The sequence below is a fragment of the Caenorhabditis remanei genome, chromosome III (genome assembly GCF_010183535.1).
Source record: "Caenorhabditis remanei strain PX506 chromosome III, whole genome shotgun sequence".
In the NCBI taxonomy this organism is placed as follows: domain Eukaryota; kingdom Metazoa; phylum Nematoda; class Chromadorea; order Rhabditida; family Rhabditidae; genus Caenorhabditis; species Caenorhabditis remanei.
The window spans coordinates 1,172,022-1,195,030 of NC_071330.1; the positions used below are offsets into that span (position 1 = coordinate 1,172,022).

The 23,009-nt window shown below is 40.2% G+C and overlaps 2 protein-coding genes across 2 annotated transcripts; one reads left to right on the plus strand and one right to left on the minus strand.

Annotated features, from left to right (window-relative positions):
• Positions 1–851: 851 nt before the first annotated feature.
• On the plus strand, positions 852–11,403 carry GCK72_008371 (uncharacterized protein; the record flags this gene model as incomplete). The annotated part of the gene is made up of 11 exons (XM_003104865.2): positions 852–1,214; positions 2,583–2,786; positions 2,987–3,062; positions 4,039–4,193; positions 5,318–5,884; positions 6,950–7,174; positions 7,604–7,693; positions 7,786–7,869; positions 7,951–8,147; positions 9,532–9,865; positions 11,329–11,403. The coding sequence occupies 11 exons, from the start codon at positions 852–854 to the stop codon at positions 11,401–11,403; spliced, it is 2,370 nt and encodes a 789-aa protein (XP_003104913.2).
• Positions 11,404–12,468: 1,065 nt separating this feature from the next.
• Positions 12,469–18,061, minus strand: GCK72_008372 (uncharacterized protein; the record flags this gene model as incomplete). Its single annotated transcript, XM_003104864.2, has 6 exons — positions 12,469–12,805; positions 14,083–14,228; positions 14,276–14,416; positions 14,906–15,103; positions 16,154–16,541; positions 17,904–18,061. The coding sequence occupies 6 exons, from the start codon at positions 18,059–18,061 to the stop codon at positions 12,469–12,471; spliced, it is 1,368 nt and encodes a 455-aa protein (XP_003104912.2).
• Positions 18,062–23,009: the final 4,948 nt, after the last annotated feature.

Genomic DNA, 23,009 nt, shown 5'->3' on the forward strand with positions numbered 1-23,009 from the left:
GGTTGTAAGAAGCTGATGACGTGAAGATTCTGAATCTGTTGTCAGATTTTTGTAGGAATTAGCGAATTCTTGAAAACTTTGCGGTAGAGCGCGTTTGCTTCTATTCGGTCAGATGATCCGATTAGACCCACCTCCGAAATTCTGTTTTGATCTACCTTTTGATCTACCGTTTGATCTACCTCCATCCATCTGTGACTCACTTTTCCAATAATAGTTTTCTGATGTTTTTGATGCATTTCGGCTCATTTTTAGTCATTTTTTCGAATTATGAAGCAATCTCGCCCCATCGTACTCTTCATCTCCTTGCCCAATCGATTGAAAACTGTTGTCAGTAGAGCGCACTTGCAATCGTAGATTTTCAACAATAAAAAATGTGCAAAATTTCGGAAATTCCTGTGAAAATACTTAAAAACCATGATTTCCAGCCAAAAAAAAGAGAAAAATGCTCGATTTTGGCTCTAACTATCAGTTTTTGAGAGTTTCAGCCTTAGAAACCCAAAAACTGAAAATTACAGACAAAATCGATGGTTTTTACTCATTTTCCGGCTGAAAATCGTGGTTTTTGAGTATTTTCTTAAGAATTTCCGTATTTTAAACTCATTTTGAGGAAAAAGAAATCTAAAATAGAAAGTGTGCTCCACTGATAACCGTCCAAAATCAGTCACGTTTTTGAGCTCAAAAATCCTAAAATTTCCGTTTTTTCAAGTTTTCTTTCTTCCTTTCTACCGTATTTTCTCGAGTTCAATAGAGCGAACTTGCTTTTTTCTTTTTTTCTTTTCTCCTCTCTGCCGTATTCTCTCTCTAAATCTACCGTACCCCTATCTCACCAATCTTCCAGTCAATGCCAAAAAATGTCGTCGTCGACGCCTTCATCGGTGACGACACCACTGACGACGTGGTGGAATAACATGACACTATCGGGCATCTATCCATCCATTTCCACTTCCACTCCATCCACTTCCACATCCTCCTCGTGGAGTTCACACTTTATATTTGGTGGTTACGGTAGTAATGGAGGCTCCGCCCCCTCCACCGCCAACACACCCCAATCTACAGTAGCCCCGTCGGCACTGTCCAGCGGGTATACGGAGGATATTACGGTGGCGGGAAGTCTGTTGAAGGATAAAATAAATGGACTCATGGATTCTCTGATGGGAAGAGAATCGGTTCATGCCGGGTGTGGATATGGAGAGGACGGACGCATTGCTATGATGGTAAGCGTGCTCTATTGAGAAAGCGGGAAGGTTGCAAACGCGCCCCATTGACACAGGAAGTGTATTTCACGTGGAAAAGTCTAGTTTTTTCATAAAAAATGGAAAAAATCGTAAAAATCACGCTCTACCGATAACGAGTGTAATCCACGTTTTTGACTCATTTTTATTATCGAAATAAAAAAGTTCCGACATTTTTTCCTCGTCGGTGTTTGCGGACTCAAGCCAAAATTATCAAATTTTGGCTTGAGTCCGCAAACACCGAGGGGGAAAAAATGTCGGAACTTTTTTGTTGCGACAATACATTTTGAGCGAAAGTGTGCTCTATTGAGAAATGCGTGAAGTTGTAACCGCGCTCCATTGACACAAGAAGGCGACTTCGTGTATTTCACGTGGAAAAGTCTAGTTTTTTCAAGTGAAAACATGAAAAATGGCGAATACTCGTAAAAATCACGCTCTACCGACAACGACAGAGCATCATCGTGTACTCCACGTGGACAAGATGATTTCAGCCCGTTTTTGACTCATTTTGTCAGTTTTTTGACACAAAAACACGAAAAATGACAATTTATCAGTCGAAAAACGCCAAAAATTGGTCCAAAATATGTTTTTTCACGTTTTCGACAGTTTTTTTTGACACAAAAACACGAAAAATGACAAAAATTGGCCCAAAAATCGGAAAATTCGCGTTTTCCACGTGGATTACACGAAGGACTTCATCGTTCTCAGTGGAGCGCTGTTGCAATTGTTCAGAATAACAGTAAACGAAAAACATGTCCACGTGAACTACACGAACTGAAAAGTTAGCAAACGCGCTCTACTGATAATAATTAAATGTGAAAACGCCTATTTTGAGGGACTTTTATTTTTTTTAAAAACTCAAAAAATGTCGAAAACTGCCTTGTCCACGTGGAGTACACAACAGTCTTTCCATCTTTTTCATTAGAGCGCAATTGCAACCGTTTCATTAAAAATTATAGCAATTGCGCTCCATTGACAAAGTGAGATTCCGTGTACTCCACGTGGAGAAGCATACTTTGAGCTATAAAATTGACGAAAATCGTCGAATTTTGGCCGAAAACAGAAATTTGGTTTGTCCACGTGGAGTACACGGAGCCCTTTTCCGTTTTCAATAGAGCGCAGTTGAACCCTCTGAGCTTTGAATCGTCAAATTTTGGGTTGTTCGCGTGAACTACACGACAGGTTTCATTGTTTTCGATAGAGCGCAGTTGCAGTCTCTGCGAAATGTTTTAGGAGAAACTCCATTTGTCGACGAGGATTACACTACTGTTGTCCTTAGAGCGCATTTACAGTTCCAAAGACAAATTGCGATAGAGCAACTTTGCACCAGTCAATCCCATCCATTTCCAGGTCGACAAAGTGTACCTAGTGGATCGTCTCGGTACACACGAGAATCTCGTCGGCACCGTCCACGTCACCACCACTCACATCATATTCCGAGCGGAGAATGGGACGAAAGAGCTCTGGTTGGCCACGGGGCTTATTGCCTCTGTGGAGAGGGGGACACTGACGGCCGCAGGGTGTATGCTCGTGATTCGGTGTAAACATTTTCAGGTAGGGATTCAGATTCTGTAATGGAGAAGACGTGGAGGATTCTGAATCCGTTTATTGAATTTGTCTAGCGTCAAATATAGTGGAGATATGCGATTTTCAAGATGAAAATCCGTTCTGACGATAGAAAGATTCTTCGAACGGATTCTGAATCCCCACGACGTCGCCGTCCCACTCACATCCAACATCCAGTGCCATTCCAGGTGATAACTCTCCTAATAAGCCGTGACAAATCGTGTCAAGACCTCTACGAGACACTCCAACGAGCCGCGAAACCTGGTAAGTGTTTGAGGAGATGTGATCGTAGATCGTTTGAGTGTGGGTTACTGTAGATTACTGTAGATTGGCTTTTGGCTTAGGCTTAGATGGCAACGGAGCGCATCTGAAAATGCTGCTTGGCTTTGGCTTGAGCTACAGTAGTCTAGTGGCAGGCTCCGCCCACTTTTTTCCAGGTTTTTGAATCAATTTTTAGAGTTTTTTTTCTCCAATTGAGACCCCGCCCACTTTTTTCCAATAATTTTTGTCAAATTTTTGAAGTTTTCTCGCCAAAAGTGGGCGGAGCCTCCTGGTTTTACTTTTTTAACGCTTTTTTTTTGAGTTTTCTATTGTACATTAGTGATTTGGGGGTACTGTAGGCAGAACGGACATTCGGACAGATTGACAGACAGACAGATGAACGCATCGAAAACTGGACATCAGGAATGACAGACAGACGTCTGGACATCCGGACGCACAGACAGACAGACAGAAATCGGAAAAACAACCGGAGATTCGGTATATCTAGACATGCGGACATCTGGACACCTAAACGCACAGACAGACATTTGGACATCTGGATATCCGGACACACAGACAGACATTTGGACATTTGGACATCCGGACACACAGACAGATCGCACCTTCGGAGCGTAATTTCATCCGTTAATCAGACATTTTTCTAACAAATTTCCTATTTCGACTGGACATCTGGACACACAGACATACATGCAGACGTTCCAAAAACAAAGGGAGAATGTCTGGTGCACCGTAGGCGCGTTTCTTTAAAATGGAAATTTGAGAGCCCATCTTCTTTCCCCATCCACTTTCTTGTCTGTGTGTCTCGATGTCTTCACAGAAACATCTGAAAGTGGGCGGAGCGTATTTCCTATCTGTCTGTGCATCGGTTTGACCGGATGTCCGCACTCCCCCTATCACTATCTCTTTCTTTCTCATTCTATCATTTCCAACTATCCCAATAACGTTGGACTGATTTCAGTTTCAGTGAACGTGACCGAATTGCTCGCATTCGAGAATCGAGAGCCAGTGGACGATGCTCGCGGATGGAAACGACTGGATTGGGCGAATGAGATGGCGAGGCAGGGTGTGTCCCAGTCGAAATGGATACAATCGCCCATTAACGAGGGGTATACGGTAAGTCCTGGAGGCTCCGCGCCCATTTTTGATACAAAAACGGTTGAAACTGGCGCACCTTTGACGCGTTTCTCAGAAAAAAGTGATTTCTTCTAGTTAAGCCCCCGCAGGTATGTGCCCGGGTGGCGTTGAGCGCCTCGCATTTTCAGCCGAAATTTGAAAATGCGACGAGAAAGAGTGTGCGAAATGGAGAGACGCAGACACACTCTCTCGATTTTACACACTCTCTCTCTCGTCGCATTTTCGCCCACTTTGAAATCTTTCAGCGCCCAAAGCGCCTCCATAGGCACATCCCTGAGCCCCCGCCCACTTTTCACCATTTTTAACATCTAGAAAGTTGTCCAGACAAACACGATACGGATCACAAACGGATCGGCAAGTCCAATTTTGAAGCTCCGCCCATTTTGAATAAATTTTTGATTAGAAAATTTATGTGGATATCCGGAGAAACATACGCACTGACAGAACAACCGATTTCGCCAACAAAAATGATCTGGTGCACCTTTGACGCGTTTTTGAAAAAACTAAACTTCTGATCAGGAAAAACATATCCGGACAAACCGACACACAGACAGACAAAAGAAAAAGTGGGCGGAGTCTCGCTCAAGAAGCTCCGCCTACTTTTTAACCTTTTTCAGTTATAAGACTAGAAAAAAACTAATCTTTGACGCGTTAGTATAGGGACAGAACAGACAGATCAGACATATAAAAGTGGGCGGAGCCATTTCATCATGCTCCGCCCACTTTTGGCTAGGACAAGCCCGATACACAGACAGACAGAGTGCTCGTTTTTTTTTTTTTTTTGAGAAAATGAAGCTGGCGCACCTTTGACGCGTTTTTCGAAACGGAGCCTAATCCGAGAAGCTCCGCCCACTTTCTGACATTTTTCATTTATGATGGACAAACCGACTCACACACAGGAACTATGAGAAATTAAAGAAACTGGCGCACCTTTGACGCGTTTTTACAGGGGGACAAACCGACACACAGACAGATCAGACATATAAAAGTGGGTGGAGCCATTTTATCAAGCTCCGCCCACTTTTTTCGTGAAAATGAATCTGGCGCACCTTTGTCGCGTTTAAATCGGGACAAACCGACACACAGACAGATTATTTTTCCAGATCTGTGACACGTACCCCGATAAACTATGGTTCCCGACGGCGGCATCGACGTCCGTCCTCCTCGGTTCATGTAAATTCAGAAGTCGTGGACGTCTCCCAGTCCTCACGTACTATCACCGTCAAACCGAAGCGGCACTATGCAGATGCGCTCAACCGCTCACCGGTTTCTCGGCGCGATGTGTAGAAGACGAGAAGTTGATGGAATTGGTGGGAAAGGCGAATCCGAATTCCGAGAATTTATTCTTGGTCGATACTCGGCCACGTGTCAACGCGATGGTCAACAAGGTGCAAGGAAAAGGGTTCGAGGACGAGCGGAACTATTCGAATATGCGTTTTCACTTCTTCGATATCGAGAATATTCACGTGATGCGCGCCTCACAGTCACGTCTTCTCGACGCTGTCACCAAGTGTCGTGACGTGGCAGAATACTGGAAGACGTTGGAATCATCCGGGTGGTTGAAACACGTGCGAAGTGTTGTCGAGTGTTCGTTGTTTCTGGCGGAATCGATTAGTCGAGGCACGAGTTGTGTCGTTCATTGCTCTGATGGATGGGATAGAACGTCGCAGGTAGGTTGGCGGAGGCTCCGCCCACTTTTTCAGAAATTTGAAAAATCGTTTTTTAGGTTTGAATTTTGTAAAGAACTAGCTAACTTTATACATTTCAGAGTCTCTGGAAATTCCGTTTCGTTAGGCTCCGCCCACTTTTTAATATCTGAAACTTGGCGAAAAATTGAGTTGCAGCTCCGCCCACTTTTGTTTTTTGTTGTTAGTTTTAGTTGTTAATTTCTTTCTAAAAAGCGCGTCAACGGTGCGCTAGACTTGAAAATGAGGAAAATACACTCAAAAATGGGCGGAGCCTGAGGCTTGGCTCCGCCCACACTGTCTTCCTATGTCTTCGCAAAAAAACGAAGCATTGTGGGCGGGGCTTAAAAACTACAGTAGTTTTTCAATTTGATATGGGACAGGCTCCGCCCACTTTGCCTCCCCAAAACTGGATTCTAGGCCACGCCCACTTCTACCATACAGTACTATTTCAAGGTGTTTTTTCTCGAATTTTCGATTTGAGATAGGATAGACTCCGCCCACTTTTACCTCTCTCAAGCGATCTTTTTCGTATTTCTGAATGGTTTTATCTATTTTGTCCAAGAAAAAACGTTTTTTTCAAGTTTTGAAAACTGAAAGCAGAGGTTTTCAATCAATTATAGATAAGACAAGCTCCGCCCCCTTTCATTCCAAATTTCACAATTCAAATTATTTCTGTGTGGCAAAAAAGGGGCGGAGCTACAAAATGCATCAGAGAAACCGTACTTGTCAAAGCCCGGATAAATGGCCCCCAAATTCAAAATTCTTTTTTTTTTTTTCGAATTTTTGAATTTTTTGTCAAAAAAGCTAATTTTAAAAAAAGCAAGACCCTTTTTTTTTCCAATTTTTTTCGAAATTGTTTCAATTTTTCATCGAAAATGTGACAATTTTTGCAAATTTTTCAGAATTTCTTCTAATTATAAATGATAGTCAAAAATTTGAGTTTTTCGTGTAAAAATTGAAAATTTTTGAAATTTTGACTTTTGCGCCAATTTGTCCGGAAAAAACATTCAAAATTTCAGCGAAATTAACCCGATTCTACTTTTCCAGGTAGTAGCAATGTGTCAACTGCTGCTCGATCCCTACTACCGTACCATTCACGGTTTTCAAGTTTTAATCGAAAAGGATTGGCTCGGTTTCGGACATAAATTCGATGATCGATGTGGACACGTGGGGGCACTGAATGACGAGGCGGGCAAAGAAGTGTCGCCGATTTTCACGCAATGGTTGGATTGTATTTGGCAGATTATGCAACAGAAGCCGAGGGCTTTTCAGGTGAATTTGAGAGATTTGGCCGGAAAGATTAGATAAAAATCACTATTTTTTTACTAAAAAATGGCTGAAAATGACACTAAAATCGGTTTTGGTCCGTTTTTTCTCAGAAAAATGCCAAAAAATTGGCTGAAAATAAGCTGAAATTATGATTTTTTTGACATTTTTCCGATAAAACAAGCTATAAATGTGCAAAAACCGGCCGAAAATTGGCTGAAAACATGAGTTTTAGACTATTTTTCCAATAAAACAAGCTGAAAAAGTGCAAAAAACTGCTGAAATTTATCTGAAAATGAGCTGAAAACAGAATTTTTTGACATTTTTTTCTAATTTTTCCTCATTTTGACACAAAATATGTTGAAAACTTCGAATTTTCAGCTCATTTTCAGCCAATTTTCACCCACAATCACCCCAATCATTCCTAATTTTCAGTTTAATGAACGCTACCTGATCGAAATGCACGAACACGTCTACTCTTGTCAATTCGGGACGTTTATTGGGAATTGTGATAAGGATCGGAGGGTAAGCATGATGTCTGTCTGTGTGTAGGTTGTCCGGATGTCCTATGTGTCGACATTTGGATAAGCTCCCATTCATATCTTATTATTTTCCAGGATCTCAACCTCGCGAAACGTACAAAATCGCTGTGGACATGGATGGATGCTCGACACGACGACTACATGAATCCATTCTACTCGGTAAGAATTGGGAACAAAATCCCACCTAAAATCACTATTTCCTGGCTAAAACCGCTCAATTCTATTCCCTTTTTGTTCCAGCCGACCGCCCACGTCGCCCTCCTCGATCTGGACACCCGTGCCGCCCGTTTCACCGTCTGGACTGCAATGTACAATCGATTCGACGCGGGATTACAGCCACGCGAACGGCTGGAAGATATCACAATGGCATCGATGGAACACGTCGGAGTACTCGAATCACACGTCGCACAGCTGAGAACACGACTCGCCGAGTTGAAGTGAGAGCAAGGGAAAAGAGGGAGAGAGAGAGAGAGAGAGAGAGAGAGAGACTGGCGCGCCTATGCCGCGTTTTCCGACAGTGAAATATGAATTTTCTAGATTTAAAAACATTCTAGTCTGGCGCACCTTCAACGCGTTTTTGTCTAGCTTTTGTTCAGAAAAATGGAAAATTTTTTGCGAGTCTGGCGTGCATTTGACGCGTTGTGAAAGTCACAAAATGTTGAAAGTTTCATTAAATCCTTACAGTCTGGCGTGCCTTGGACGCTTCTAAATCTGAAAATCTTGAAGCATATGGCGTGCCTTTGCCGTGTCGAAGTAAGAGCGATCACAGAGAAAAATAGAGAGACTGGCGCGCCTGTGCCGCGTTTTTTTAAATTGAATTTTTGAAAACTGGAAAGAATCCTTGAAGGGGCCTTCATCGGTCAAAAATCCGTGACGTCTGGCGTGTCTTTGGCGCGTTTTCTGAAGTACGGAGGCTGGCGCGCCTTCGGCGCGTTTTCCCACAGTGAAGCGTCTAGATTTTCAAAATTTAGAAAAATCTAGTCTGGCGCACCTTCAACGCGTTTTTTGGCAAAATTTTGATCAGTAAAATCGAAAATTTTTGCGAGGTTGGCGCACCGTTGACGCGTTGTGAAAGTCCAAAAAATCTGGAAATTTTCATCAAATTATTACTGTCTGGCGTGCCTTCGACGCTTTGTGAAAATTGAAAGAAAAAATTGACAATTTCTATTCTTTCAGTCACATTTTTATTTAGAACTTGTGAATTCTTGCAGTCTGGCGCGCCTTCAACGCGTTTTTGTCAACATTTTGTTCAAAAAAATCAAAAAAATTTACGGTTACTGACGTGCCTTTGACGCGTCTAAATCTGAAAATCTTGAAGAATCTGGCGTGCCTTAGACGCGTATTATAATCAAGAAAATTTATCAAAGGCGGAAACTGGCGCACCTTTGACGCTTCTGAACATACATACTGATTTTTGCTCTCGTTAAGAATGGATCTGGCGCACCTTTGACGCGTTTTTGTCAAACTTTTGATAATTTTCCAAGTCTGGCGTTCCTTTCGCGTTGTAAAAGTTCAAAAATCTCTAAAATTTCTTCAAAACCTTGTAAATCCTGACAGTCTGGGGTGCCTTCAACGCGTTTTTGTCTACATTTGTTTAGAAAGATCGCAATTTTTGAGTATTTTATATTTAAGGAGTCTGGCGTGCTTTTGACGCGTCTCAACCTGAAAACCTTGACATCAGGATATTTGAATAGGCACAAAGACGTAAAGATTTGTTCTATTTGCTAAAAATGCATCTGGCGCACCATTGACGCGTCTGAAATACAGGCATCTGGACACACAGACAGACTCTAATTTTCAAAATTTTCTGCGTTTTTCCAGAGGCCAACAGCAACAAATGACAGCGGCGACCACTCCGACGAATATGGTTGACAGTGGGATGAGCAGTGCGACGGACGAATTGAAAAATCTCTCTTTAACAAGCCATCCACTGGATCCTCTTTCACCCGTCTCCCCACCTCATCCACTGGAAAGAGCGACGTCACAGGAATCTGGAGTCATGGATTCGTCGTTGTACTATCCGGATGAGGTGTTGACAAAATACTCGTTGAAATGGCAACCACTTCGAGGAGCGGATCGATGCTCGAATCCGGCGTGTCGTGGAGAGTTCTCGTCGACGATTGAGAGACGGATTCATTGTCATTTGTGTGGAATGGTAAGAGAGAGAGTGACATCTGGACAAACATAACGGACAGACAGACGAAATTGTGGGAAACTAGATTAGAGATTTTGAATTAATCGCAAAAAGATGGATGACATCCCAGACAGAGTTGAGCGGAATTCCGCCTTCCGCTTTCCGCCTTCCGCCTAGAGGATATCAGCTTGAAACATTTGTTCGCCTACTCGAATTTACTGATATTTTTTGAGTTTTTTGCAGCAAAACTAACAATTTTTATCAAAAAAAGGAAATTTAATACAGATTTAACCATTTTTAATTGCTTTCTACAACAAAATAAGGCCACTTTTTGCCAATTTTTGCATTCCGCTTTCCGCCTTCCGCCGAAAAATCTTACAGCTGCGCCCCACTGCGAACGAGAGAGTATCGACGAGAGACGCAGAGTTTTTTTCTCGCGCCAACACAGATTTTCACAGTTTTTGACCTATTTTTGTTATTTTTCAAAAGTGTTTTTTGAAAACAGCGAGAATCGGTCAAAAACTGTGAAAATCTGTGCGAGAAAAAACTCTGCGTCTCTCGCCTATACTCTCTCATTTGCGGTGGGGCGCAGTTGTAACGAAGGGGCGGACTGCTAAAAAGATGAACAGACAGATAAAATAGTGGATAACTAGAAAAGCTATTTTTGTTATATTTACTCCCTAGTTTGAAGTGCATGGATATCCGGATTTACAGACACACAGACATGAAAGTGGGCGGACTTGTTTGCCTGACAAACTAAGCTCCGCCCACTTTTGTCTTTTTTAGACAGATCGTTCTGAATGTAGCTTCTACCTAAGTTCTGCCTATTCATAGAATCTTTATTTTAGGCAATAATCGAAACTGGTGCACCTTTCACGTGTTTCTCTGAAAAAAAGTGATTTCTTCTAGTTAAGCTCCGCCCACTTTTCACCATTTTCGAAAAACCCCAAATTTTGATCAGAAAGAACATATTCGGACAAACCGACACACAGAAAGACAGAAGAAAAAAGTGACTTCCGGATATTCAGACACTTCAAAATATAGTGTCTTGGACATCCGGACGTAACGATTCAAACAGACAAACAAGCTTATTGGACATCCGGACTTACAGACACACAGACAGAGACTTCAGAAGCTCCTTTGGAGTTTATGGACATCCGGATGTTCAGACAGATGGACAGAGCGCTAAACTAAAGAACAGGACAAACAGACACACAGACAGACAATTTATTCTGTAGTTTAGTGCCCATGGACATCTGGACATTTAGACACACAGACAGAAGTTTAAAGGACATCCGGATTTACAGACCGACAGACACACACAGAGACTAAAAAAAAGTAAAATCACAGTTTTTTGTGTTTTTCAGTCGAATTTTCTAGTTTTTCACAACAAGATTATCAAAAAATTGGGACAAAATAACTCAATTTCGTTCAATTTTTTGATTTTTTCTCGCTTCCCAACAATAACATTCTAATAATTCCAGATCTTCTGTCGTCGATGTCTCAAAGTGACAGCCGACGAACGTGAACGTGTATGTGACAAGTGTAAAGCGGATTGATCCCTCTAATTTATTAAATTTTTTGTGCCAAAACTCTTCCCCTTTCCCACCCCGAAACTGCTTGTGATTAATTGTTCTAACTTTGTGTAAATGCGGGTTTTCTCCCACCAATTTTAAGATTTATATGCATAATTATGTAATTATTCAATTAACTTTTATTATGGTATTATGAATGGAATTATTGCCAGAAAAGAGAGAAATACAACCAAGAAGAGAGGGAAACCGTCTAGAAATTGGGGGGAATAGTAAAGCATGTTTAAAGGGACATAAGCTCTGAAATGTTGTGTCGAAAAAAATTAAAAATGATAATTTTAGGGTCTCACCACGAAAAGAGAGGGTTACTGTAGCTTTTTGCAGTCCATGCAGAACTACAGTAAACCATAGAGTCCTCTAGAAGTACTGTAGTTAGCAAAAGTGCGATTGGGTCTCGCTACGAAAATCTACAGTAACCGGAAAAGGGTTACTGTAATGACGGTACAGTAACCTGAAATTATCGTGGTGGGACCTTCAGTCATGGGTTACTGTAATTGTAGCGAACTGCAAAAATTACAGTAATCTCATGATTTTTTTTGAAAAATGGGTCTCGCCACGAAAAACGACGGGGACTCGAAGCTACAGTAACCCAATTTTTTTCTCATTTTCGCGGCGAGACCCATTCCCTCTCAAAATCGACCGAATTTTCTAAAAATGGGTCTCACCACGAAAATGAAAAATTTTTGGGTTACTGTAGCTTTTCATTGTTCGCAGAGACTACTACAGTAACCCGTGATTGGAAATAATGGGGGTCTTACCATGATAATTGTTGGGTTACTGTAGTATTAATGTAACCTTTCGTGGCTGGTCCCAATTTTTGATTTTAGCATTGTAAAAAATGGGTCTTACCACGAAAAGGATTACTGTAACTTTTTTCGTCACAACTACAGTAACCCTGGATACTGTAGCTTTTCGTGGCGAGACCCCAAAAAGAGCGCCGGCGCCAAATTTGAACTTTTTTTGAGTAAAAATGATAAAAATGGGTATTTTATGGTATTTTTTCGATTTTTTCGGAAAAAAACTCAAACTTTTTCAATTAAAAAGTCGTATCAACCGTTTCCTGAACAACTCCATATAAATACGATTCTTCTGTCGCTCGTACTCGTTGAACGTATTCTGAATCATGGGCGGACTGACGTTGAGCATCTGAATCTGCTCCGAGGTGGGAACTTCGAATATGAATTGATTGTGAGAGTGGACACAGAACGCGGGACGGGGACCTGTGATTTGGTAGATTTGGAGGTGACGAGACTGGTGAGATGACGACGATGAGGAAGGCGTCGGGGAGGAGGGGGATGAAGATGTCGAGGTATTGATGGAAGAATCCTCTTTCTCGATTTTGTCGTCATTGTGAATTTGCAGGATTCGTCTGGAAAAATGAAAACGGTAAATTTTGATGGTTGAATTTCAAATTTTACAGTATACGGTCTCCCACACAGCGAAAAAGAACAGCAAGAAACGTGAAGCCGATTTTTACACGTTTTAATTCAATTCTTTTACTTTTTGCACTGAAAATGCAGTATTTTTCAGGTTTTCAGACGTCGCAATGAATGAAAAAAGTGTCCCATCCATAAGAATTGTGAAAAATTATATTTATAATCTAATGAGCCAAAAAACGCGAGTTTTGGTAAGAAATTGACTTTTTTGATACAGAAAACGAAAATTGCACATAATGTACTTGAGGAGGCTCTGAAACCGTTAAAATGTTCAGAAAATATGTACATTGGCTGAAATTGCTGAAAATCTCATTTTTCTGAAAATCTGTTTTTCTGTATCAAAAAAGTCAATTTCTGACCAAAACTCGCGTTTTTTGGCTCATAAAATAGGAAATATAATTGTTCATCATTCTGATAGATGGGACACTTTTTTCATTCATTGCGACGTCTGAAAACCTGAAAAATACTGCATTTTCAGTGCAAAAAGTAAAGGAATTGAATTAAAACGTGAAAAAATTGGCTTCACGTTTCTTGCTGTTCTTTTTGGCAGTGCCGTGCAGGGCAAAAAATCAGTGAAAACTGACAGTCAAAAATTCTAGCAATAAAAATCTCAAATTTTCGAGATTTCCAGCCATAAAATCGCGAAAGGAGTGAGATTTTCGGACAGTTTTGGTTCAAAATTAGTGGAAAAACCACAAATTTCAAAGTTTTTGGTACCAAAATAGTGGAAATTATGAGAATATTGTTGACAAACAGACACACATAGACAAAAAGGACATCCGGACACCCAGACACACAAACATACAGATTTTTTTATCGTTTTTGTCATATTTTTATTCTGGCGCACCTTCAGCGCGTTTTTTTTTTCGTTTCTTAAACATAGAATTTTGAGAAACAGCATGAGAAAAGCGGGGTTTGTTAAATTTTTCTCGGAATATTGGACATCCGGACACACAGACACACCGACATACCAAAAAAGTTAAACGTTCATTGGCTGGCGCACCGTAGACGCGTTTTTTTTTGAAAATGTATTTTAAGAAACGACTAGAAAAGTAGCGGGAAAACAGAGTATTTTTAAAAAAACTGGCGCGCCTTTGACGCGTTTTCAAGAGAACGGTATTTTCGATGACTAGAACACTTTTAACGCCTTTTTTGCGGACATCCGGACTTCATTACACACAGACAGACAATTTTTCCGAAGAAAACTCACAACGGAACATCAGTGTTCAAATCGACCTTCTGATACCGTATCCCCTTGAACGCGTCTCTTAACTGAATCTCCTGTCGTGGCCATTGTGTCGTTTCAGTGATATGAAGATACTGGAAGTCTTCGACCATCTCTCCACGTATCCAACGCTGAAAATCGAGGACATCAGGACACCCGGACACACAGATGGACATACCTTTAGAAACACGTTTACCGTATCCGATGGGACTTGTCTTACTGTAATATTGACACGTGGCGAGTTGATATAATTTAGGGTTTTCCGTGTGAAATGTGTGTTGACTCGATGAAATGTCAGATTCACTTTTCCAGATGTCATCTGAAATTTTTCAAGAATCTGTCTGTGCCTCCCGACCAGAGCTGTGTGGAAGTATAAATTTTGAAAAGGGAAGAAGGAAGAAGGAAGTGAAAAAAGGCCCGGAAGAAGGAAGAAGGAAGGAAGAAAGAAGGAAGAAGGAAGGAAGAAGGAAGTTGGGTTCCGAACCGGGAAGTCGGAAGTTAATTTTGAAAATTACAAATTTGAGGAAACTTTTTTCTAGTCATCTCTGAAAACGAATTTTGATGTTGTTTCATACAAAACTCCGTCAAAAACCACCAAAATTCCGCCAAAATTCCGTCGAAAATTACAAAATTTTAGTAAACTTTTCAACGGAAGAAGGAACAAGGAAGAAGGAAGTAAAATTTTTGAAAAGGAAGAGGGAAGAAGGAAGAAGGAAGTGAAAAAAGGCCCGGAAGAAGGAAGAAGGAAGTCGAAGGGGAAGGAATTCCGCACAGCTCTGCTCCCGACATTCGGATGTCCATCACTTACCACTGGATGATGGAATATCTGATCCAACTTCGCCACGTCGATGAACTCCACGTCGATAGTCTTTCTCGATGGTTCCGATGGATCGACTATATTGGGAATCAGGTTGCTCAGCCAGTTATTGATGAATCGGATGTTGTTGGAGCCGTGGATTATGAGCTTTTTGAGGCGGAGACCCGGGATGGGACCGATGTAGTTCATCTGGATAAGGAAATTTCAGTTAGGCTCGCGGAATAAAAAAATTCGGACAGAAAGCGGAAAGGTGTATTAGTTAGAAGACGATTTCGGTCTTATTTTGTTGTAAAAAGCCCCTAAAAATGGTAAAATTTGTGTTAAATTTCGTTTTTTGGGGAAACGGAAACCTTTCCAGCAAAAAACCCTCAAAAAATATCATTCGAGTAAGAGAACAATTTTTCAGAAAATCCCGAAAATTCCTAGAGTCTGGCGTGCTTTTGACGCGTTTTGAAAGTCCAGAAATCTTGAAAATTTCATTAAAACCTTGAGACTGAGGCGGAATCAACCCTGATAGAAATTTGAGGTTTTTCGAAATCTTGTTTCTTGTTCAGAAAAAAAAACTAATTTTTCAGACAATTTGAATATGATATTCTTGATCAGCGCATTCTGCCGGTTCAGAAAAGTATAATCATGCCCTATTTCAGAAAATTTAGGATTTTTGTCTAAATTTTCGCGGTGAGACCCGAAAAATCAGAATTTTTTGAAAGTAGGGCATGATTATACTTTTTTGAACCCTCAAAATCTGCAGATTTTGAAAATTCAATTATTCATTCCGGGAATTTCACGTTTACCGATTTTCGAGCAGATTATGAAACTGTGACTCATCTTTTTTTTATGTTGCTTTGAGTTTACAGTCAAAACTAATAAAATATTCAAAGCGCATCATCACGATTCAGAAAAGTATAACCATGGCATACTTTTGATCAAATAAATTTTTGACCTACGCTATGAGCCTTTGATATCGTGGTAGGACCAAAATCTTTCAAAACATTCGCAACACTTGCTTCTTGTTCGCACAATTCTCATTTTCAGGCAATTTGAATATGATATTCATGATCAGCGCTTAAAGACGGTTCAGAAAAGTATAATCATGTAGGATTTCAAAAACTATGTTCCTTTAACGTCGTTCTTACAACTGCGCTCCACCAAAATCTCTTTTTCTCTGCGTCTCTCAATTTCGCACACAACTTTCTTTGGTTTCGGTAGAGCGCGATTGTAAGACGTGCCCCCACCAACCTGCTGAATATCATTCTCCTTGCCAGGTATCAAGTTCTCCACTTTAATTTTCAACGTGTCAATTTGAAAGTTCTTCAACCAATACTCGATATACTTTGACGTTCTGCTCACAAAAGTGGCATTCAATCTCAACTTCTCCGTCGGAAATGTTCCAGAAGTGATGTTCTTCATTCGGTCACTCGACCATCCTCCATGCACGAAGTTCGGTGATTTCTTCTTGTTCAAAAAAACTGCATGGAAAGTGTGTTCCGGTGAGAATTGTGCAGTGATCTCTGTGAATTGGTCATGATTCCAAGTGGTCGTGAAGTGGAGGAGTAGTTGTTGTACGTGGGGTTGCTCACTTCGAGACAGGGAGAGCAGGATTTTACAGGATTGTTCCAAGTTTGATCTGGAAATGAAAAAGGGTGGTACTGGCTAATAATAACACAATAACATACTTGCAAACTAGGCTAACTTACTTCAACCAGAGTGTTATGAGCTGAAAAATATACCAAAATGTAGATCTCGACGAGTTCTATGCCCGTGACCTACTACGGGCCGGATGGCTACGGAAAAAAGCGCCGAAAACCGCGAAAAAGGATTAAAACCCTAATGTAACCCTGTCCGGTGATATTCGCTTTTGGAACACGGAGAAATAGAACTGTTACAAAATGGAACTCTAGTTCTGGTTTTGAAAATGTTTATTGGGCTTGTCGGATATAATTTTATTCCGTTTTTTGTTGACATTTGAATAAACATAGTCAATCTCTCCATAATACACTTGTTTTTTTTTGAAAATCCTTGGCCAAACGTTATTTTTTACAGTAATAACATACTTGCAAACTAGGCTAACTTACTTCAACCAGAGTGTTATGAGCTGAAAAATATACCAAAATATAGATCTCGGCGAGTTCTATGTGTCTGACTTACTACGGTCCGGATGGTTATCCATTTAGATATCGCGGCCCTAGATAAAGTGACAAAAAACGCTAAAAGTATATTAAAAAACAAGAATTGTCGAAAATCGGGTCGACCCGGATTCAAAAGTGGGTGCTCATTTTTTAACAAAATTTTTTTGAAATTTTTCGGAAATTTAGCGTAAACGTGCTTCAATTTTCATTCATATTCAACTTTTATTGAATTTTAAGGTTTTAGTCCAAAATCTGAATTTTTTCAAAAATAAAAAACCCAAATTTTCAGAATTTGTTCAAAACATGTTTCAAAACGAGCCGAGCGGGTCGTGACAAGTCTGAAAAATTATTATAACCCTCCCCGAGAAGGTTTGAAACGCGCTCCGTCGAACAGTGGTTGGCGTGGTGCCAAAAAAAAACGATTAGGTGAGCACCAAGTTTGAATTTGGCACAGTCCCATGAAGTTCATTTGTCTTATCTTTGAGGTGGAGCCAATATAAACCGTGACGCGCACGCAACGCGACACGGAAAAGATTCAAATCTGTTTGTTGCGAACCTTACGCTTCGAAATTATATTCGGTCCGTTTTAAACAAAATTTGAATTTTTGAATAAAAATGGGAATTTAAGCACTTTTTAAAAAATGAGAAATCATTTTTTAATTCGGCCCGCCCGATTTTTGACAAGCCAGACAAATACTCATCCAACCCAAAGTAAGTCACACGCATAGAACTCGTTGAGCTGTACATTTTGGTATATTTTTCAGCTCACAATTTCAATATTGAAGCGAGTTACGCGTCGGCTCGTATTGACAATATCACCCTACAGTACTCTCTACAGTACCATGGCTACAGTAACCCACCTGGTCTTCCGATCCAATCTCTTCATGAACACCAACAAACTGTCTCCATCCATATCCAGAAATTGCATTCCATCCGGGCGGGTTATACTTTGTAACCATTCGGCGACTCGTTGATGTTGGGTAAAGTAGGTGAGACGACGATCCGGTGGTTGAGACATTATTTCATTCGATTGATTTCTTTTTTTTGGGGGGATTTTTGATTATAGCAGATAGGGATTAGATAGAATTACCAAGAGAGTGCTGAAAATAGAATTTTGGAATTGAGAGGAATCCTTAAAACGGGAGGAATTAAATTAAGATTTCAGAAATCTTCAAGGACCTCAGGGCGGAGCTTATCAACATATTTTTCAAATAAAAGAATGCACTTTTGATCTACACAAAAACCAATAAGAACAGAGAATCCGAGTGTAAAACCATAAAATCTTCGGATAGAAAGAGAGGGAACACAATGATGCAAACCTACGGGTGTGTTCTTTTTTCATTTCGAAAAGATGCGAAACGTTTCGAATTGTGTGAATGGAGGAAGAATACCTTCGAACAGAGAATAGACAAGAAGAAAGAACGATGAATGTGTGTACACGTGGCAATGAAGGCGATGCGTGAATTAACGGAATACTTGAAAATGATTTAGAGAAAGCGGAGGGAGGGAGGTGGTACAGTAACCTTTAGGGAGGAGGACAAGTTTTTCAGGCAAACCTTTACAATGAATTTGTTATGCTTTCAAGAGAGTTTTGTTACAAATCGGAGCTCACTTAGAAGGTATAAATATTTTTCAGGGTCCTGACTAGATACCAGAGTTGTCCGGAATCCAGATTCCGGAAATTCCGGATTCCGAAATTCCGGGTTTTTTGACATTCCGGTTTCGGATTCCGGATTCCGGAAACTGAAAAATGGCATTCCGTATAACTGTGCTAGATACTCTGTACATTTTAGCAAAATGTACCCAAATACTTGATGTATTTTGAGAACATTCTGAAATTGAGTTTAAAATGTACGATGTCTTAAAAACCCTGTTGTTATTCAGTTTTAACGGAAATTCGTGTTTTTTGTACCAGAATAATTGAGTTACTTGAAATTAAATTAAAAAAGAGAGATCTTATGAGATTTTGGGTTTCCAAGACTCTTAAAGGAATAAAAAAGTTAGGAGGCCTATGATTATTGAACAGGAGGCATAAGAATAGTGAAAATCTCAAAATGTAACTGAGCTCATTGTCAGCAATTTTTTTTGTTGTAAAAGTCATAAACCATATGGCAAAAAGATGTGAGACACAGCTATCTAGTAATTGGAATAGAGCAAGTCGTAAAATCGTTTGCTCATAGTTAACAAGAAATACATTTCGAAACTCAGTCAGTAAGCTCCAACGATTGGTACCCAATTTCTCATTTTTAAACAAACTGTTTTGAAATTTTAAAAAGTTTCACACTAAAAAGTCAAATTTATGTAATATGAGTCGAAGACTTGACTTTTTGCAAAAAAAAACTTAATTCTGTGACGTAGTATTAAAAAGTACAAAAAAGTACCTAAACATTTAAAAAATCCGACCAAACGCTTATTAGAAACAAACTTGTCAAATTTCGCCAATTGTTCGATTTTTTTCTAATTCTACTTCAAAAAAGTCCGAACTTCATAAATAACAAGCGTTTGGTTGAATTCTAGAGTACAGTCGAAAGTTCAACCTTTCGAAAAAAAATCTTTAAAAATTAAAAATTCAAACATTTTTGTGATGTTCAAATCCCGCATTTTTTAAATATGAAAAAATCCTTATTAGAACCCAAATTCTGTGGAAAAAAACCCAAAATTGAAAAAATCCATACTTGCAACGGGCCGGGCCGGGCCGGGCCGTGACGAGAATTTCCAAGGCCCGGCCCGGCTGAAAAATTTGAATTGAAAATTTGAACGAACATTTGAATTTTTTTGAATTTTTTCCCAAAAATGTCGAATTTTTGACTATACTTCAGAACTCAATCAAAAGATAGTTTTTCATCAAAAAAATTGAAATTTTTAATGTAAATTTTCAAAAAAATTCAAAAAATTTGGTAAAAAATAGGAACCTTTTTTTTGAAGCCGGGCCTTCGGGCCGGGCCGGGCCTTGAAAATTCTCTACCGGCCCGGGCCTTCGGGCCATGCCGGGCCGGGCCGTAAATTTGCAAGTATGAAAAAATCCTTATTTCGAAACCGTTCGTCCTGAACTCTCTCCTAAAACCTTTTTTTAAAGAACATTCAAAATCTTCCCAAAAATCTTTTAAAATTAAATTAAGCCCAAAAATTTAAAAAAAAAGAGCTTTTAGTAAAGAAAAAGTCATAAAAGCCCAAACACACAGTTTTCAACACAAAGGCGACAAAGACCCCCCGGTGTTGGTGTCTGCGTCTCTTCTCTCTTTCTCTCTCACCGTTCGAGATGCCCCGAGTGACTAATTTTCTCGGCCACGGCCCCCCATTCGTCTCTCCTCCCGACACACACTCTCTCCTCACAAACAACCTCAATTGAGGGGAGGGGATGAGGAACGAGGAAGCGGCGTAGATTCGGACGGAGAGACGAGAGAGTGTGTGGAGTGAAGAGACTGAGAGAGAAAACAACACATATGGTTGGGGGTAAAAAGGAGAGAGTGTTGATGATGATAAATTGGTCAAATAAGGGAAGACAGGTGGTGGTGAAAATGAAAAGAGAAAACCGAGGAGTGTGATTGATGGATGATAACGGAAAAGGGTAAAAAACAATGGGAGTGGTGCAGTTTCCTGTTAAAAATAGTGCTATTTTTGCGTTGGAACACTTTCATTTTGCAACTTGGGTTTTTTGCAACTACAGCAACTAATGACCTACCTTGACCATACTTGCAAACCGGGCCGAAACGGGCCGACACGGGCCGGCCCGTAACTCGCTTGGAACGCAATATTATGAGCTCAAAAATATACGAAAATGTAGATCTCGGCGAGTTCTATGTCCGTGGCCTACTACGGGCCGGGAAAAAGTGCCAAAAAACGCGAAAATGGCCAAAACAACCTTTCTAGCCCGGCCCGCGGCACATTAACGAATAACCATCCGGCCCGTAGTAGGTCACGGACATAGAACTCGCCGAGATCTACATTTTGGTATATTTTTCAGCTCATAATATTCATTTTGAAGTGAGTTACGAACCGTCCCGGCCCGTTTCGGCCCGGTTTGCAAATATGACCTTGACCATTTTTCTCACTATCCTGGCTGTTTCTTGAGCTCAAATTCTCACAGCCTAATCATATTCATGAAATTAATCTGTAACCTAATCTTTAAAAAAAACTCCTTTGAGCTGAAAACAATTTGATCCCCAAAATTTCCGAGATTTTTTGTCACTATAAAATTTTGGTCAGTGTAACTTTTTACAGTGACCAAATTCCTGAAACGCTTTCTAGTAGACTACAAACTACAAATTCATGTTATGAGCTATTTTCGGGTTAGGACACTTTGCATACAGTTTTTATAACTATGACAATTTGCAACTACAGTACTAGCCATAAAGATTGCACCTGAAAACGACCTACTTTGACCGTGTATCTTACTATCCCTGATTGACCCATCACCCCAATTTTCGTAGAGTATAAAGGTAAGAACCTAGGCTTCACATATGTAGTTGACAACTTTTTTGCACGGGCGGTACTTAACAAGTTGTACGGTAGCAAAGTGCTTTTCTCCTGAAATTGTTTTATTTCTAGAAATATAGTGATAACTCTCTAGGGACCGCCCGTACAAAAAACTGATCAACTTCAAAAATGGAAATCAAGTTTTGACCTACAGAATCTACAAAAATTGACATCGGGAGATGTTTCGTTTTACCTCGGAAAAATTGTCAATTATCTTGAAACTTTTTTGAAGAATTTTGACTAACATTTTCAGATTAAGCACTGTCATTTCAAAGCGTGTCAATTACTTAATTAAAACTCAAATTTTCACATTGCACAGACCGGAAATATGTTACTTTTATTACAAGAATGGTTTCCTTGAACGTTCAACCGGCTCTGATTAATTTCTTCTCTCAGATTTCTTGCCGAGCACAAATTGTCAGACAACATGCTCATTTTTCTTTCCGTTCTAATTAGACAAGATCAAAGTCCGTCTCACATAGAGGATCAATAAGAAACTGATTTCTGGTAAATTTTAGGTCAAAAATGTTAGCTGTTAGTCTCAAGATTTTTAAAAACTTACTAGGGAATGGTCAGGACTGACTTTGGAGTTCAGCAACGAGACCTAGCAGAATCGAAAGACAATCGAATTCTGATGGGAAATCAGATTTCAAAAATTGCTGACGACCCTCCAGAATCCAGATATCCTTGTCTGAAAATGCAAATTTAATACATGTGATTTACTCGATTTTCAACCCAAATTTAGCTGTGTTTCGCCCCAAATATCACGGCACCTGAACATGCATCTCGGCCAGCGATCCGTGGTCGAGAGGTGAGCGCGTCTGTCTATGAAACACGCTATGCGGGTTCGACCCCCGCTTTTTCAAACTTTTTTTTGTTTTTCTTTATTTCGGCGTTTTTTTTTTCTTTTTGAGCCGTTTTTAAATTGAATCGAACCAGAAACTGCGAACGGTTTTGAATAACACTAATTGCTTTGAAAGTTAAGCTAACTAGAAGTGACGGCTGGGGAGATCAACTTTCAGAATGTTCTCTATGGAAAGGAGGCTAGAAAACATGGGCGATATGTAGTTTCTGGTCGATTCAATTTAAAAACGGCTCAAAAAGAAAAAAACGCCGAAATAAAAAAAAACAAAAACAAAATTGGGCAAGCGGGGGTCGAACCTGCATAGCGTGCTTCAAAGGCAGACGCGCTCACCCCTCGACCACCAATCGCTGGCCGAGAGGCATGTTCAGGTGGCGTGATATTTGGGGGGAAATACAGCTAAATTTGGGTGGAAAATCGATTAAATCACATGTATTAAATTTGCATTTTCAGACAAGGATATCTGGATTCTGGAGGGTCGTCTGCAGTTTTTGAAAACTGATTTCCCATCAGAATTCGATTCTCTTTCGATTCTGCTAGGTCTCGTTGCTGAACTCCAAAGTCAGTCCTGACCATTCCCTAGTTAGCAGAGTGCCAACAAAACAGAAAAAATGTATGAGAGAGGTGC